Source organism: Oncorhynchus nerka, linkage group LG4 (assembly GCF_034236695.1).
Source record: "Oncorhynchus nerka isolate Pitt River linkage group LG4, Oner_Uvic_2.0, whole genome shotgun sequence".
NCBI classification, from domain to species: Eukaryota; Metazoa; Chordata; class Actinopteri; order Salmoniformes; family Salmonidae; genus Oncorhynchus; species Oncorhynchus nerka.
The window spans coordinates 83482942-83500354 of NC_088399.1; the positions used below are offsets into that span (position 1 = coordinate 83482942).

The window sequence follows — 17413 nt, forward strand, 5'->3', positions numbered from 1 at the left end:
ACAGACACAGAAATATTTACCATAGCTTAGTAGCCAAGTGGACACCACAGGAGGTTGGTGGCACCTTAATTGGGGAGGACGGACTCATGGTAATGGATGGAGAGGAATGAGTGGAATACATCAAACATATGGTTTCCATGTGTTTGATGCCATTCTATTTGCGCCGTTCCAGCCATTATTATGAGCCGTTCTCACCTCAGCAGCCTCCACTGTTTGACACATAAACATTATTTCCTTGTGAAGATTCACCACTACAAATGGCTTCGACAGAAATGTAGGCCTAACAGCTGACACTAATACTACATACACAGAGGATCTATACAACACATTACTATCAGATGGTTCTGTAGCCATTGTGCCAAAATGAAATTGCCCCTGTTCATGCGAATCTGAGGGTTCCATATTTAATTCAATGTAAACAACTTTATTGGTACACACAGCGAGGGGGCTGGACATGCGCTCCAGGGACTGCAAGATGCGTCGGGCAGTAGCGCTGGTCACCCCACAGGGCGGAGCCCCAGCAGGCTTGGCCTTGATCTGTCTCCGCAATGGAGCCTAGAGGGGAAATACACATCAATCAATCACATTCTATTTACATAGACAAGCACTTCCTACAAACCCATTTGCCACAAAGTGTTTAACGGCAAACATGGTTTGAATGAATGCCAGGTAAAATGAAACAGCAGTGGTGGAAAGGCAGAGCTTTGGTCAAGTCGTGCCTGCAGGTTAATACCCTGTACCAAAAAGATCACGCATAAGAAATATATTGCTGTGTTTTAAAAACACAGATCTAAAATGCTTCTTATTGTAATTTCTGCAAAGCATCAGACTAATTGTGTGCTTCAGTTGCACCTCTCCACTCAGATGAGAATTCACAAATGTGCATTCTGTCAGCAGACAGTGCTCAGTGTAGCCAGCCTAGCTGTGGTAAAATGCAAGATTAAGTCCAAGAAAAACATTATTTCTATGATAAACAGAAATATGATGGCCATGCATCATTTTTGCAAAAAAGCTATTTTACTTGTGTGGCTGCTAGCCAAATAGTGATGCACTTCTGTGGAGCTATTTTCTGCCGAATGTGTTGCATTAATGCGTTTTCTGTGAAGGAAAACTATAGTTGCACACCCCGATCACGCAATTGAGGCAACAAAATAACACTTCACTTTCAATATAAAACAGCAGATTTCTCAACTCTAACATGTCCCCTGCAGCTCCATTTCCCCTGACTAACATACTATTTCCTATCTATTATTATTCAGATCATCACAGCTCCATTTCCCCTGACTAACATAATATCTATTATTATTCAGCACAGGGCATCACAGCTCTATTTCCCCTGACTAACATATCTCCTATCCGTTTGAAATTAAAATGTTGGTGCTGGCAGGCCAGAATATTGCTTTTGGGGGGAGGGGGGATATTTCTTGCCTAGGAGAAAATCAATAGGGAAAACACTTGTGAGTTGTAGTGGAGAGGGGAGCATTACCTGGTAAGGTGTGGCTGTGCGTGAGCGGGCTGTTCTAACAGCAGCTGCTCCCCCGTAGGTAGTCTTCCCTGGGTAGAAGGGGGAATCCCCCAACTGACTGGAGTTCAGCACTGAACTGTTCAACGTGGACTAGTGGAGAAGAAAAACATGGGAGGCTGCATGTCAAACAATCATAACGGTGAAAAAGCAACAGTTTCCAAGCCACATGCATGTATGCAGGTTTTCCTGTAACGAATCGGTCATTATTGCAGCTGGTCAAAGTAAATCACCTTAACATCGATAGCTAAGCAAGTAACGTTAGAATTTGCGGACTCTTGACTGGCACTCACAGTGGAGGACTGACTTGACTGACTGACACTCACAGTGGAGGAAGTCCCAAAGACAGACAGGTTGAATGCAGGTTTCTTGAGACTGGACTGGGACTGCTGGGGCCGGTCCATCTCCGGAGAACAGAGCTGGGGTAGCGACGTGGTCTTAAAGTTTGGTACATCTGGGTACAGAGAAGAGACATTGTGTGATTACTCAAACTTGTGTCATGCAAATATGTAACAAAGGACTGAACTTCAGTAGTACTGGCTATGGATGCTAAAATGTTATTTTCAAAATTTGGGAAATTATTTCCCAAAGTCACTTTCAACCACTAAAATATATTGTGCTGACTCTAGAACTCATCAGGATTGTTCATGGTGAAAACGTGATTCAGTACTCTTACCACACACAATCCACACTACCTTTTTCTGATGCGCGTGATGAGAAGCCACTGGTGGTGGAGATATTGTCATCCTCGTGCTGGGAGCTATTGTCCTTGATCTCCTTGACTAGGGAGAAGCTTGTCGACGCCCCAGCGAAGGGGGCGGAGGAGGTGGAGGGCTGGGAGAAAAGGGAGCTCGGGCTCCCCAGGGCCGGTGTGGAGTCCAGGGAGGGGAAATGGAGGTGGGAGCGATTGAGGGGGGGCCTCGACAGAACATCCTGGAAGTTCAGGGATACCCTGCTTGTCGAAGGCTCTGGAGGGGTGGAGGAGAAATGACTAGGGTTAAGATGGGTTGATCCATATTTTGAGCTTCAAAATTGCAATGAAGGGGCCCCCTTCAATTTAAGCCTACTAGAAAGTGTGCGCCTTCAGGCCTGAAGGGAAGCAAAAGTCATTCCACTACCTAAGAATAGTTGAGCCCCCCTAACTGGCTCAAATAGCCAACCAATCAGTCTGTTACCAACCCTTAGTTTTCGGAAAAAATTGTGGTTTGACCAAATACAATGCTATTTTACAGTAAACAAATTGACAGACATTCAACAAGCACAAATGACTGGATGAGAGAAATTTATGATAAAAAGATTGTGGGGGATGTTTTGTTGGACTCCAGTACAGCTTTTGACATTAACGATCATAGTCTGCTGCACAAAAATGGTGTTATGGCTTTACACCTCCTATATTGTGGATAAAGAGCTGTCTAACAGAACACAGATGTTCTTTAATGGAAGCCTCTCCAACATAATCCAGGTAGAATCAGGAAGTCCACAGGGCAGCTGTCTAGGCCCCTTATTTTTTCCGGTCTTTATTAACGACATGTCATGCTTTGAGTAAAGCCAGTGTCTCTATGTATGCAGATGATTCAACACTATACATGTCAGCTACTACAGCAACTGAAATGACTGCAACACTTAAAAGAGCTGCAGTTCTATTCAGATTGGGTGGCAAGGAATAAGTTTGTATGGTATTTGGGACAAATCATTCACTAAACCATAAACCCCAGAATCTTGTAATAAATAATGTGGAAGTTGAGCAAGTTGAGGTGACGAAACTGCTTGGAGTAACCCTGGATTGTAAAAATGTATTTTGACCATGACAGTTTACAACAGTAGCTAAGAAGGGGAGAAGTCTGTCCATAATAAATGCGCTGCTCTACCTTAACAGCACTATCAACAAGGCAGGTCCTACAGACTATTGTTTTGTTGCACCTGGACTACTGATCAGTCCTGTGGTCAGGTGCCACGAAGAGGGACTTATGAAAATTGCAATTGGCTCAGAACAGGGCAGCATGGCTGGCCCTTGGATGTACACAGAGAGCAAACAACAACATTAACGTAAATCTCTCCTGGCTCAAAGTAGAGGAGAGATTGACTTTATCACTACTTTTATTTGTGAAAGGTATTGACATGTTGAAAGCACCGAGCGGTCTGAAGTACTGGTGCACAACTCGGACACCCATGCATACACCCCCCCCCCAAGACATGCCACCGGAGGTCTCTTCACAGCCCCCAAGTCCAGAACAAACCATGGGAGGCGCACAGTACTACATAGAGCCATGACTACATGGAACTCTACTCCACGTCAGGTAACTGATGCAAGCAGTAGAATCAGATTTTTTTTTAAATAGATAAAAATACATCTATGTAACAGCAGGGACTGTGAAGCAACACAAACATACGCACTATAGACACACGTACACATGGATATTGTGTGTTAGAAATACTACAGGTCAAAAGTTTCAGAACACCTACTCATTCAAGGATGATTTATTTTTACTATTTTCTACATTGTAGAATAATAGTGAAGACATCAAAACTATGAAAAAACACATATGGAATCATGTAGTAAGCAAAAAAAGTGTTTTATATTTGAGATTCTTCAAATAGCCACCTTTTGCCTTGATGACAGCTTTGCACACTTGACAGTTCCCACATATGCTGAGCACTTGTTGGCTGCTTAACCTTCACTCTGCGGTCCGACCCATCCCAAACCATCTCAATTTGGTGTAAGTCGGTGGATTGTGGAGGCTAGGTCTGATGCTGATCTGATGCAGCACTCCATCGCTCTCCTTCTTGGTAAAAATAGCGCTTACACAGCAATTGTCTTGTTGAAAAACAACGGCAGTCCCACTAAGCGTAAACCAGATGGGATGGCGTATTGCTGCAGAATTCTGTGGTAGCCATGCTGGTTAAGTGTGCATTGAATTCTAAATAAATCATTGACAGTGTCACCAGCAAAGCACCCCCACACCACCGCCTCCATGCTTCACTGTAGGAAATACACGTGGAGATCATCCGTTCACCCACACGGTGTCTCACAAAGACATGGCGGCTGGAACCAAAATCTCAAATTTGGACTCCAGACTAGAGGTCGACCGATTATGATTTTTTCAACGCCGATACCGATTATTGGAGGGCCAAAAAAAAAAAAAAAACGATACCGATTAATCGGACGATTTCTTAAATGTATTTGTAATAATGACAATTACAACAATACTGAATGAACACTTATTTTAACTTAATATAATACATCAATAAAATCAATTTAGCCTCAAATAATGAAACCAATTTTGTTTAAATAATGCAAAAACAAAGTGTTGGAGAAGAAAGTAAAAGTGCAATATGTGCCATGTAAAAAAGCTAACGTTTAAGTTCCTTGCTCAGAACATATGAAAGTTGATGGTTCCTTTTAACATGAGACTTCAATATTCCAAGGTAAGAAGAATTAGGTTGTAGTTAATATAGTATTTATAGGACTATTTCTCTCTATACCATTTGTATTTTATATACCTTTGACTATTGGATGTTCTTATAGGCACTTTAATATTGCCAGTGTAACAGTATAGCTTCCGTCCCTCTCCTCATCCCCTACCTGGGCTTGAACCAGGAACACATCGACAACAGCCACCCTCGAAGCATCGTTACCCATCGCTCCACAAAAACCGCGGCCCTTGCAGATCAAGGGGAACAACCAATCCAAGTCTCAGAGCGAGTGACGTTTGAAACGCTATTAGCGTGCACCCAGCTGACTAGCTAGCCATTTCACATCGGTTACACCAGCCTAATCTCGGGAGTTGATAGACTTGAACTCATAAACAGCGCAATGCTTGACGCACAACGAAGAGCTGCTGGCAAAACACACGAAAGTGCTGTTTGAATGAATGCTTACGAGCCTGCTGCTGCCTACCACCGCTCAGTCTGACTGCTCTATCAAATCATAGACTTAGTTATAACATAATAACACACAGAAATACGAGCATTAGGTCATTAATATTGTCAAATCCGTTAAAGATCATTTTGAAAACAAAACATTTATTATTTCAGTGAAATAGGGAACCGTTTGGTATTTTATCTAACGGGTGGCATCTTTAAGTCTAAATATTGCTGTTACATTGCACAACCTTCAATGTTATGTCATAATTGCGTAAAATTCTGGCAAATTAGTTCGCAACGAGCCAGGCTAAATATGCACGTTTAAAAATATATACTTCTGTGTATCGATTTTAAGAAAGGCATTGGTGTTTATGGTTAGGTACAGTCGTGCAACGATAATGCTTTTTTCGCAAATGTGCTTTTGTTAAATCATCCCCCTGCATTGCATCGATTATATACAACGCAGGACACACTAGATAAACTAGTAATATCATCAACCATGTGTAGTTAACTAGTGATGATAGATTTCTTTTATAAGATAAGTTTAATGCTAGCTAGCAACTTACCTTGGCTTCTTACTGCATTCGCGTAACAGGCAGGCTCCTTGTGAGGCAGGTGGTTAGAGCTTTGGACTAGTTAACCATAAGGTGTCAAGATTGAATCCCTGAGCTGACAAAGTAAAAATCTGTTGTTCTGCCCCTGAACAAGGCAGTTAACCCATCGTTCCTAGGCCTTCATTGAAAATAAGAATGTTTTCTTAACTGACTTGCCTAGTTAAATAAAGGTGTAAAATTTGAAATATCAGCCAAATCAGTGTCCAAAACCACCGATTTCCAATTGTTGTGAAATCGGCACTAATTAATCGGCCATTCCGATTAATCGGTCGACCCCTACTCCAGACCAAAAGGACAAATTTCCACCGGTCTAAAGTCCATTGCTTGTGTTTCTTGGCCCAAGCAAGTCTCTTCTTACTGGTGTCCTTTAGTAGTGGTTCCTTTGCAGCAATTAGGCCATGAAGGCCTGATTCACACAGTCTCCTCTAAACAGTTGATGTTGAGATGTGTCTGTTACTTGAATTCTGAAGCATTTATTTGTGCTGCAATTTCTGAGGCTGGTTACGCTAATGAGCTTATCCTCTGTAGCAGCGGTAACTTTGGGTATTCAATTCCTGTGGCGGTCCTCATGAGAGCCAGTTTCATCATAGCGCTTGATGGTTTTTGCGACTGCACTTGAAGAAATTTAAAAATTCTCCGTATTGACTGACCTTCATGTCTTAAAGTAATGGACTGTTGCTTCTCTTTGGCTATTTAATCTGTACTTGCCATAATATGGACTTGGTATTTTACCAAATAGGGCCATCTTGGCTCAAACACATTAAGAAGGAATGAAATTCCACAATTTAACTCCTCATAAGGTACACATGTTAACTGAAATGCATTCCAGATTAAGCTGGTTGAGAGAATGCCAAGAGTGCAAAGCTGTCATTAAGGCAAAGGGTGGCTATTTGAAGAAACTCAAATATAAAAATAAACTTTTTTGGGTTACTACGTGATTCCATGTGTGATTTCATAGTTTTGATGTCTTCACTATTATTCTACAATGCAGAAAATAAAAAAAAATAAAAACCCTTGAATGAGGTGTCCTAAAACTTTTGACCTGTAGTGAAGTATGGGCCTGATGGCACAAAGTTAGTGTGTTGTGAATTCTGTAATGAAGGTATTGTAATGTTGTTATAATTGTATAACTGCCTTATATTTTGCCGTCCCCAGGAAGAGCGGGCAGCAGCTAATGGGGATCCATAATAAATACAACTACTGGAATTAGGCTACACAAAAACAAAGGATGAAATATGAAAATATTTGATATACTGTATAATATGCCATATCAGCTCACCTGTATTACTGGTAGCGGGCTCCGCAGAGTCCCGTCCATCAGGAAGGGGGTCTACCTCCTCACTGCCATTAGGAGGGGCCTGACTGTTCGGCTCCTCCCCCAACATGGCCCCTCCCCCTTCTGCAGCCTCCCCGTTTGTGAAGTATTTTTGCATCCAAGAAGGAACGATGCTCTTGACTGTGTCTGTCACTCGACTAATCAGGCCCGACTGCTGCTGGTGAACAGAGAGGAAAGGGCAGAGATAGTAGTGGAGGGAGAGAGAAATGGGAAGGAGGGAGACTTTTAGGACAATAGGTTGATATTTAATGAGAAAATAAAAACCATAATGATGAACATCTACTGTTATGTGTTGAGGGGTATGTGTTACTTGGTATTGATCGAGAGACAGAGCAGTGGGTGCACGTTAAAGTCATTCCTCTCAAGCAAAGCCCTACTTAAAAGCTCTTCGTAGCCATGTTTCCATTAACTTGTCCAGTGATTGTGTCAACATTGAAAATAAATGCAACAATTATCTGCTACGGTGTGTTTCCATTTAAATGGTCTTCTTTCGATAGAAAAAGCTGAATATAGTGATGTCACAACAAAGAATAACATTTTTTTTGCTAATACCCAGTGTCTAATAAAAATGAAGTGGTTGAAGTGTTTCCATTAACCATTTAGGCAAATCGACATTAATAAATTGGCGACAGCCTGTATGCCCTCCCACCTATCTGTCTCATGTCTTAGGTAGCCTGCAAAAGCCAGCATGGATAGAATCAAATCAAATTGTATTTGTCACGAGCCAAATTCAACAGGTCTGACAGTGAAATGCTTACTCACAAGCCCTTATCCAACAATGCAGTTCAAGAAATAGTTTTAAAATATATTTATTGAAACAAAAAAAACAGGCTATATACAGGGGGTACCGGTACTGAGTCAATGTGCGGGGGGGTACATGTTAGTCAAAGTAATATGTACATGTAGGTAGGAGTAAAGTGACTATGCATAGATAAAACAGTAAGTAGCAGGGGAAAAAACACTGGGGGGAGGGGAAAAGCAATGTAAACAGTCAGGGTTGGCCATTGGATTAATTGTTCAGCAGTCTTATGGCTTGGGGTTAGGAGCTGTTAAGGAGCCTTTTGGACCTAGACTTGGCGCTCCAGTACTGCTTGACTTGCGGAAGGAGAGAACACTATGACTTGGGTGACTGGAGCCTGACAATATTTTGGCCTTTCCTCTGACACCGCCTAGTATAGAGGTCCTGGATGCAGGAAGATTGGCACCAGTGTACTACGCAGTACGCACTGCCCCCTGTAGCACCTTACGGTCAGATGCTGAGCAGTTGCCATACCAGGCGGTGAAGCAACCGGTCAGGATGCTCTTGATGGTGCAGCTGTCGAACTTTGAGGATCTGGGGACCCATGCCAAATCCTTTCAGTCTCCTGAGGGGGAAAGGTGTTGTCGTGCCCTCTTCACAACTGTCTTGGTGTGACCATACAGTCATGGGTGAACAGGGAGTACGGGAGGGGACTATGCACGCACCTCTGAGGGGCTCCCGTGTTGAGGATCAGCGTGGCAGATGTGTTGGTGCCTACCCTTATCACCTGGGGGCAGCCCGTCAGGAAGTCCAGGATCCAGTTGCAGAGAGGTGTTTAGTCCCAGGGTCCTTAGCTTAGTGATTAAAACTATGGAAGAAACTATTGTGTTGAACGCTGAGCTATAGTCAATGAACATCATTCTCACATAGCTGTTCTTTTGTCCTGGTGGGAAAGAGCAGTGTAATAGAGATTGCATCATCTGTGCATCATATGCGAATTGAAGTGGGTCTAGGGTATCTGGGATGATGCTGTTTATGTGAGCCATTACCAGCGTTACAAAGCACATCATGGCTACCGAATGCAAGAATTTACTAATACTTGAAATATTCTAATAATTCTCATCTGCCAATGTATAGCCACAGCCCATGGTGAAACTTACCGTAGAGCTGAAATAATTGGATGGTGAAACTTGCATTCAGCCAACCAGAAAAGCAATGCGAAGCAAGTCAGGCATTTTTGAAAGATTAAGCAAGGAGTAGGCATTTAGAATTAAATGCAGAGACTGGAGCTTTGATAACATTTTGCCCCGTATACCTTCTCAATTATTCGACAACCATTTGTCTCAAGTAAATTTGACAAAAGAAAAACCCACCCCGTCGAACAGATAAAAATGTTGTTGATCTTCAGAACATCTCTCCTGTAGCTGCCGTTTCTATTACACGTCGCAATTTTATTTTTTTGCGACACTGCGTTTGTCAAATAAACCTGGGTCAATGGAAACTTGACTAATGAACAGTGGGCCAGACAGGAGTCTGATGCAGCACGGACCTGGTACTGGAGTTAATAATGCAATAACAGTACACCCATCTTCTACAGTAGATCTAAGCCTACGATGGACATGCTTCCGGTCTTTAAACCAATATCACAATACAAGATAGTCCCTAAGTGCTACCCAGCTCCATTAACGACACTAAAATGTCCTTTTAGAATGGTTCTGCAGAAACCTCAAGTCTGGGTACATTTTTGTTGCAGCAGTATAGAGCAAAACAGAGGACAAGGGATGTAAAAATGATGTTGCTAGCACCACTTCACATGTACATTGGCTAGTCTACTCCTGATAACGACCATATCCTCCACGCCACTTCTGCTTATCTGTAAAAAGCACCAGTCGCGCAGCGCATCTGCTATTCAACCTGTCCACACTAAATCCACAGTGTTTTACCAAAAACTGACCAGTGTAAACAATCACTCTAGATAAGTCTAACTAACCCATGTACCAGGCCCAGCCTCTCAGAGGGCCAGTTCGAGCTCGCATGCCTTTGAACGCAGCTCTTGTGATTCTACGGATTTAAGGACGCTGCATTTCTCCTGTGAATGTGGCCATGAGTACACAGGACCGTGCCAGAATGCTGCTCTTATTGTTCTCCCAGGAAGCACTTCTGTGTGAGATTGAAACAGTGAGATGAGGGTGAATAGGGTCTGGCGGTGTATAATTGACAGATGAAGTTCAAGTGAACCAGAGCTGCTAGCCTATACAACAAACTGGACAATGAGTCTGACTGACTGTACGCTTTTCAAATACAAAAAAGGCCAAGTTGTGTGTGCATTTCAAACCGCTGCACAGTAATACAGAGCAGCAGTTGAACTTACATCTGTCCTGTTACATGTGCCAGCACAACAATAACATTAAGGACCACTACTAAAGCTGCCTGATTTCAAACCCTCTGTCAACACTAGCTCGTAGCGCCAGACAAACACAAATGCAAGGTTTATGAGTTCCTATATGACTGGAAGAGTCTACAACACCACAATATGCCCCTGAGCTAGGGGTGGTTAGCTCCATGACTCACTTCCTGACTAGAGACCACACATGTTTAAACAAGATTACTAGGCCTTCCTATATCAGTACCAAAGGTGTGTGCGTGTGGGGGGGGGGGGTAATCTACAAGGGAGGTCATGCACGGTCAAGGGAAGTCCAATCTATCTGCAAAGTTAAGAGAAGCTACATTGTTGGTCCACCACAGTTCAATATGGCAGACAAAGTGAGAGTGGGTTTACTGGGTTTACTATACCCCCCGCAACCCAAATTATTTGTGATTTCGCTCGTGTTTTTCCCTCCAGTAACCTGAAAAAAGCTGCTGTGATGACACCATTCCAAACGTTTACATTTAAAAGTGAGTAGGTCTACTGCTTCCCTCTCAAGCATTTCCCAGTTGATAGGAGAGAATTTATGCTTGTGGGGTCCAATGAAACAAATGGAATAATCAGCTGACATGTAGGCCCAAACAAGCACAAACAAAACCCAAACTGGAAGTTTGAGTTCACTTGTCTAAAGTGAACTCCAAGTCAAATATTCCAATAGTTTGCTTTGGCCTACACATGATCTTTATTATTACTGCTGACAGACTCTGCTTTCACTTTCCAATGACCAATCTAGCAGGGATGCACAATACATCGGTGAACATATTGGAATGGGACGATATTTGCTAAAAATGTCAACATCGGTATCCGCCTGATGTCAAACATGACATAATGACGCCACGCAAAATGTTGCACTACACGTGGCACACAGCTTTCCTATCCTAACCCAAAATGTTTGCTGTGTGGATCGAGCAGTCAACAAGTCGAGCAGTCATTTGAAAGAGTAAGGACATTTCAGCGAGGCAACTCAAAGGCAAAATTAATTAACGCCAAGATAATGTAATTAATTCGTGTTTCAAAAAAGATACACGTCAAATAACACAGCTCTATTATAGAATGTTGTGTGTTATGAATTTGCATGTGCAAACCCAGTACCACCCCTACTATCAGCAGCACTATCAAAGCTGTACAAAAGTCTGCAAACAAGCAAACACCGACCATGAACGATGTGTTTACAATACCGCGTTGGTAATAAAGCATTTTTGTTCCACCACAAATTTTGGGGTACCTAGCTAGCACCAATACAACCAGCCTGAAAACAAATGACCAATAGAAACTAGTCATTTTCATTATTCTTAGCAATGATTTTGGAATCCTTGTGACTAAGTATTAGCTAGGTAGCCACTTGTTGTTCGCCTATTGAAATTTAACTTCATAAAAAAAGAAAAGAAATAGCTAGCCAGCCACTTAACCCTGTTGCCCAAAGCTAACATTATAAGCAGCCAGCTAGCTTAATCTGGCTAGTGAGGCTCAACCGGAGAAACTAGCCTGAGAAGCTAGCCACAATAAGGATTAGGCATAGCAGTGTTTACAGACAAAAACAAAGTTACACATGGAGTAAACAATAAACAAGTCAATAACACAGTAGAAAAAAAAGAAAGTATATATACAGTGTGTGCAAAAGGCATGAGGTAGGCGAATAATTACAATTTTGCAGATTAACACTGGAGTGATAAATGATTAGATGGTCATGTGCAGGTAGAGATACTGGTGTGCAAAAGAGCAGAAAAGTAAAGAAATAAAAACAGTATGGGGATGAGGTAGGTAAATTGAGTGGGCTATTTACCGATGGACTATGTACAGCTGCATCGATCGGTTAGCTGCTCAGATAGCAGATGTTTAAAGTTGGTGAGGGAGATAAGTCTCCAACTTCAGTGATTTTTGCAATTCGTTCCAGTCACAGGCAGCAGAGAACTGGAAGGAAAGGCGGCCAAATGAGGTGTTGGCTTTAGGGATGATCAGTGAGATACACCTGCTGGAGCGCGTGCTACGGGCGGGTGTTGCCATCGTGACCAGTGAACTGAGATAAGGCGGAGCTTTACCTAGCATGGACTTGTAGATGACCTGGAGCCAGTGGGTCTGGCGACGAATATGTAGCGAGAACCAGCCGACTAGAGCATACAGGTTGCAGTGGTGGGTGGTATAAGGTGCTTTAGTAACAAAACGGATGGCACTGTGATAAACTGCATCCAGTTTGCTGAGTAGAGTATTGGAAGCTATTTTGTAGATGACATCGCCGAAGTCGAGGATCGGTAGGATAGTCAGTTTTACTAGGGTAAGTTTGGTGGCGTGAGTGAAGGAGGCTTTGTTGCGGAATAGAAAGCCGATTCTAGATTTGATTTTGGATTGGAGATGTTAAATATGAGTCTGGAAGGAGAGTTTACAGTCTAGCCAGACACCTAGGTACTTATAGATGTCCACATATTCTAGGTCGGAACCATCCAGGGTGGTGATGCTAGTCGGGCGTGCGGGTGCAGGCAGTGAACGGTTGAAAAGCATGCATTTAGTTGCATGCAGTTGGAGGCCACGGAAGGAGTGTTTTTTGGCATTGAAGCTCGTTTGGAGGTTAGATAGCACAGTGTCCAAGTAAGGGCCAGAAGTATACAGAATGGTGTCGTCTGCGTAGAGGTGGATCAGGGAATCGCCCACAGCAAGAGCAACATCATTGATATATACAGAGAAAAGAGTCAGCCCGAGAATTGAACCCTGTGGCACCCCCATAGAGACTGCCAGAGGACCGGACAACATGCCCTCCGATTTGACACACTGAACCCTTGTCTGCAAAGTAGTTGGTGAACCAGGCAAGGCAGTCATTAGAAAAACAGAGTCTGCCGATAAGAATATGGTGATTGACAGAGTCGAAAGCCCTGGCCAGGTCGATGAAGACGGCTGCACAGTACTGTCTTTTATCGATGGCGGTTATGATATCGTTTAGTACCTTGAGCGTGGCTGAGGTGCACCTGCGACCAGCTCGGGAAACCAGATTGCACAGCGGAGAAGGTACGGTGGGATTCGAGATGGTCAGTGATCTGTTTGTTGACTTGGCTTTCGAAGACCTTAGATAGGCAGGGAAGGATGGTAGACTGATACCTATGGATTGTGGCTCAATGACATGGGGTAAGGCTGTACAGTGAAATAAGTATGCCCCCAATGCAATTCTAAAGTATAATACATCAGTGAGATTAACAGATTGTCAAATTAACAAATTATTGTATTTTATTGATTTTATAGAACATTACAACCTCATGATCTATTAAATTTTGGCATAATTATACTATTTGTATTCATTTGCATCACTGTCAATGACATACTTTTATTTTGAAGGCTAACTGCAAAGTCCACTAATGTGACTAATCCTTACTATGGCTAGCTTCACATCGATGGTCCAACCACCATTAATCAAATAAGAACAGTCTTATAAATTAGGGTTATTTTAGATGACACCTATCTATATAGTTAGCTAACTATAGCTACTGAAACATATTTTGTTTTGCTATGTTTATGGGAAAGAACATTGTTTGCATCCATGAGCTAGCTAGCTTTTATTTATGACCATCATTATAGGTGCCCAAGACAACTTTACCAGCATCATAACATAAATGTTGATGAATCGTTTTGATATGTGAAATACAAGTGATAGCGCAATCAATGTGTAATAACTACGTAGAAAAATGTATGAACACGTTAAATTATTATGTGACGTGCAGTCATATTCAGGTCAAATAACACTAGTGTTATAGTGTTATTTGATATGCAAAGACCCCATAGTATGAGAAACCCTGGTTGGAAATGAAATGACTGAACAAATGAACAACGAAACAGCACAGAAAGTAAGTGAAAGAAATAGGTTTTGATTATGTTTTACTGGTAATGGGAACATAGGTAAATGCCATCAAAATGTATTTTTGGTCATTGTGGTGTGTAACCTTTATTTAACTAGGCAAGTCAGTTAAGAACAAATTCTTATTTCCAATGACGGCCTACCCCGGACAACGCTGGGCCAATTGTGCACCACCCTATGGGACTCCCAATCACAGCTGGATGTGATAGAGCCTGGAGTCGAACCAGGGACTGTGGCGACACCTCTTGCAATGAGATGCAGTGCCTTAGACCGCTACATCCATGTGTTACCTATTTAACTGTAATAGAATGCTTAAAATGGAGGATAAAATTGTAACCCTATATGGGGTTTTTTGGCAAGGAAAATATCAGATATGTATCGGTGCATCACTACAATGTAGCAGTTCCTGTCTTTGCCCAGGGACTATTAATACAATTAATTTATATGAAACTCCTAAATGGTGTATTGTCCCTACCTGTCATCTGAAAATGTATGAATATATTTACTGGGATGTATTGAAGACAATTAAAATAATGTGGGATTTCATGTCAAGGTATTTAATGGTCCTGAAAATCTGGATAATGATATGACATGGACAGCCATGACCAATCATTCTAAAATCCCATCCAACAGACTAGTTGCAAGTCAAATAAGTGGGACCTGTATTGAATTTACCTGCAAAAATCACAAAATCAGATGAACAGTCCAATAAATCCAAGTAACGTTACTTTTTTGCAGTTCACTGCCGTTATCTAGCTAGATAAGAAAGTAGCTAGGTAGCTATATAAATATCAAGAACAGCGCAGGACAAGTTAGCTACTACTCACAGATATTCCAATTTCTAACTGTAGCGACACAACAACAAAAAATCGCCTACAACTAGCAAGCAGGACGACTAACGTAGAGGGATCGAGTGACACTGCTCGGTGCATATGTATCCCGCCTTTCTTGTGGTGTGTTCTCACCAGGCTACGACTGGTTACGTTTCTACACCGCCTCACATTTATGCCCCTTTCGAAATGAACAAAACCAGGTCATAATATTGCCTTGATTTCAATAAATATAGTAACAGATTGAATAGTTACCATCACGGACTAATGTTGACAGTTAATGTTAGTTTACTGATTGTATTTGTGTTGCCTTTGCTTTGTAACGTTAGATTGTTACCACGTCGTAACGTTAACTAACCTTTACTTGCTTAGCTAGTGGTCAACCATGTGGGTTGACTTAAAACAATACTGGAATTATTAACTAACGTTACCGAGCTCGTTAACTATCACAGTGCGCACTACACATTAACGTTAGCTAGCAACTAGTATCTAGCTAAACGGCTAAGAAACGGAAATATACCCCACTGCCGACTGTTTTTAAAAACATAGAAAATATATAGTTAAATACTTTCATGATTAAAGTTAGATAATGTAAGCCACAAAGAATTGTTATGATATGCCATAGCGAACGTTACGTGACAATGACGTTGGCAGCGAGACAATGAAAAGCTAACCAATGATACCTAGCTTGTACATTTAGCTAGCTGTTAGCATCATAACCTAGATAACTACTTGCTAGTGCATAGCTACGCAGTAGGTAGGCAAACTTGACAAGAAGCCAGTGTTACGTCTAACCTAGTAAAGTTCAATATTTCTACACGACAGCGTGTTAAATAAGTATCGCTGCCGTTAGTCTTACAGTAACTGTATTAAAAAGAAACACCTGTTAACAGACATTGGCTGGTAATATTAGCTTGTTCCCCGAACCAGCTAAATGTCTATCAGTTTGCTAAATTAGCTAGTTAGCTAGCTTGACACAGCGTGGAGGCCGTCAGCGCTAAGACTAGGCCGCACAAAAATGTCTCAAAGAAAACAATAACACAAGAGCGAAAAGACAACTGTTAACAAACTACATGCTATCCTTCAATGTGGAACATCCATACGAATATGGTCATTTCATTTACCTGTTTGCTTTTGGCGTAAGGTTTTGAAGCGATATGATATCTTCTGCTTCTAATTTTCCCTCCACCCGTGGCAGCCATGGCTAGATCGAATCTCAACTAGCCGCCAGATAGTCGTCCTGTCATATCCTAGAGTTCAGCGCGCTCAGTCCTCCAACATACCCCCATGCAAGGAAGCTTCACGTAAATGAGAACTATGGGAAATGTAGTTTAGGCATTAATCACGCTTGTGCGCCTCTAACAACCCTGCAATGTCAATTTTCATAGGCCTTTGGTTTGACAAGGGTATTAATTTTGTATGTAATTTGTTAGACAACACAGGGGAGTTTCTGCAGTTTGATGAGTTTATTGGTCAATTTCAGGTTAATATTACTCAGAGAGAATTTATTAAGGTTTGCAAAGCAATTCCACTTCATATACTTGGACTTATTCAGAACACTTTGTTATATTGTCAGGTTGTTCCCACTTTTCCAAGTTTACAAGTGAATGACTTGAACCTTTTGGATTTAAAAAAAAATCAACAATAAGTGGATACGATTGTCAGTTTAGTCATTTTTGGTGATTATAATTCAATATATTGCTATGGAATTGGCCAACCCATGCTATGGTCAAAAGAGACCACCTTTTACCTTAATTGTCCAGTTATCCCAAAAGTTAAAGGAACTTATTTTTAAATATTTTCTTCCATCTAGCCTGTTAAGGGCTTATTGTACAAAAGGTTCAAATTTGACAAAGTGCCTTGTGTCTTTTGTTCCTCTGATTCTGAATCTATAGAGCATTTATTTGTTTCATGCCACCATTCCAGTAAACTATGGTAGTGTATAAAATCTCCAAAATTACCTATGTTTACCCTTGAGGATGTTAAATGGCATTATGCTTATCCTTGTAATGCCGATCATAACTATTTTATTAACATTATTATTGTCTTGGCCAAATAATTACATTCACAAATGTAAACAGGGGTAGGAAAATTCCTTATTTAGTTTTTTCTGTCTTTCATTGAACTATTACAATTTTATAAAGTTGGAAAAATTAGAGGTCATGTCTCAATGTCTGTTAATGTCTCATTGCTTTGTCACATCTAAATGATGTACACACCTGGTGTTTTATTATTTTATTTATTC

General features: G+C 41.5%; 1 protein-coding gene across 4 annotated transcripts in view; it reads right to left on the minus strand.

Annotated features, from left to right (window-relative positions):
* The window catches only part of LOC115128690 (nuclear pore complex protein Nup153-like), a 30118-nt gene extending 13700 nt beyond the window's left edge, over positions 1–16418 (minus strand). The window contains exons 1-6 of one of the 4 annotated variants that reach the window (XM_029658774.2): positions 16293–16418; positions 7280–7493; positions 2218–2490; positions 1816–1976; positions 1487–1615; positions 439–555 (exon numbers count right to left, since the gene is read on the minus strand). In XM_029658774.2, the coding sequence (XP_029514634.1) occupies positions 439–555; positions 1487–1615; positions 1816–1976; positions 2218–2490; positions 7280–7493; positions 16293–16370 (972 nt within the window). In that variant the 5' untranslated portion in view covers positions 16371–16418. The remainder of the gene's footprint in view (positions 1–438; positions 556–1486; positions 1616–1815; positions 1977–2217; positions 2491–7279; positions 7494–16292) is intronic. The other 3 variants (XM_029658776.2, XM_029658777.2, XM_029658775.2) reach the window with 3 other exon arrangements.
* Positions 16419–17413: the final 995 nt, after the last annotated feature.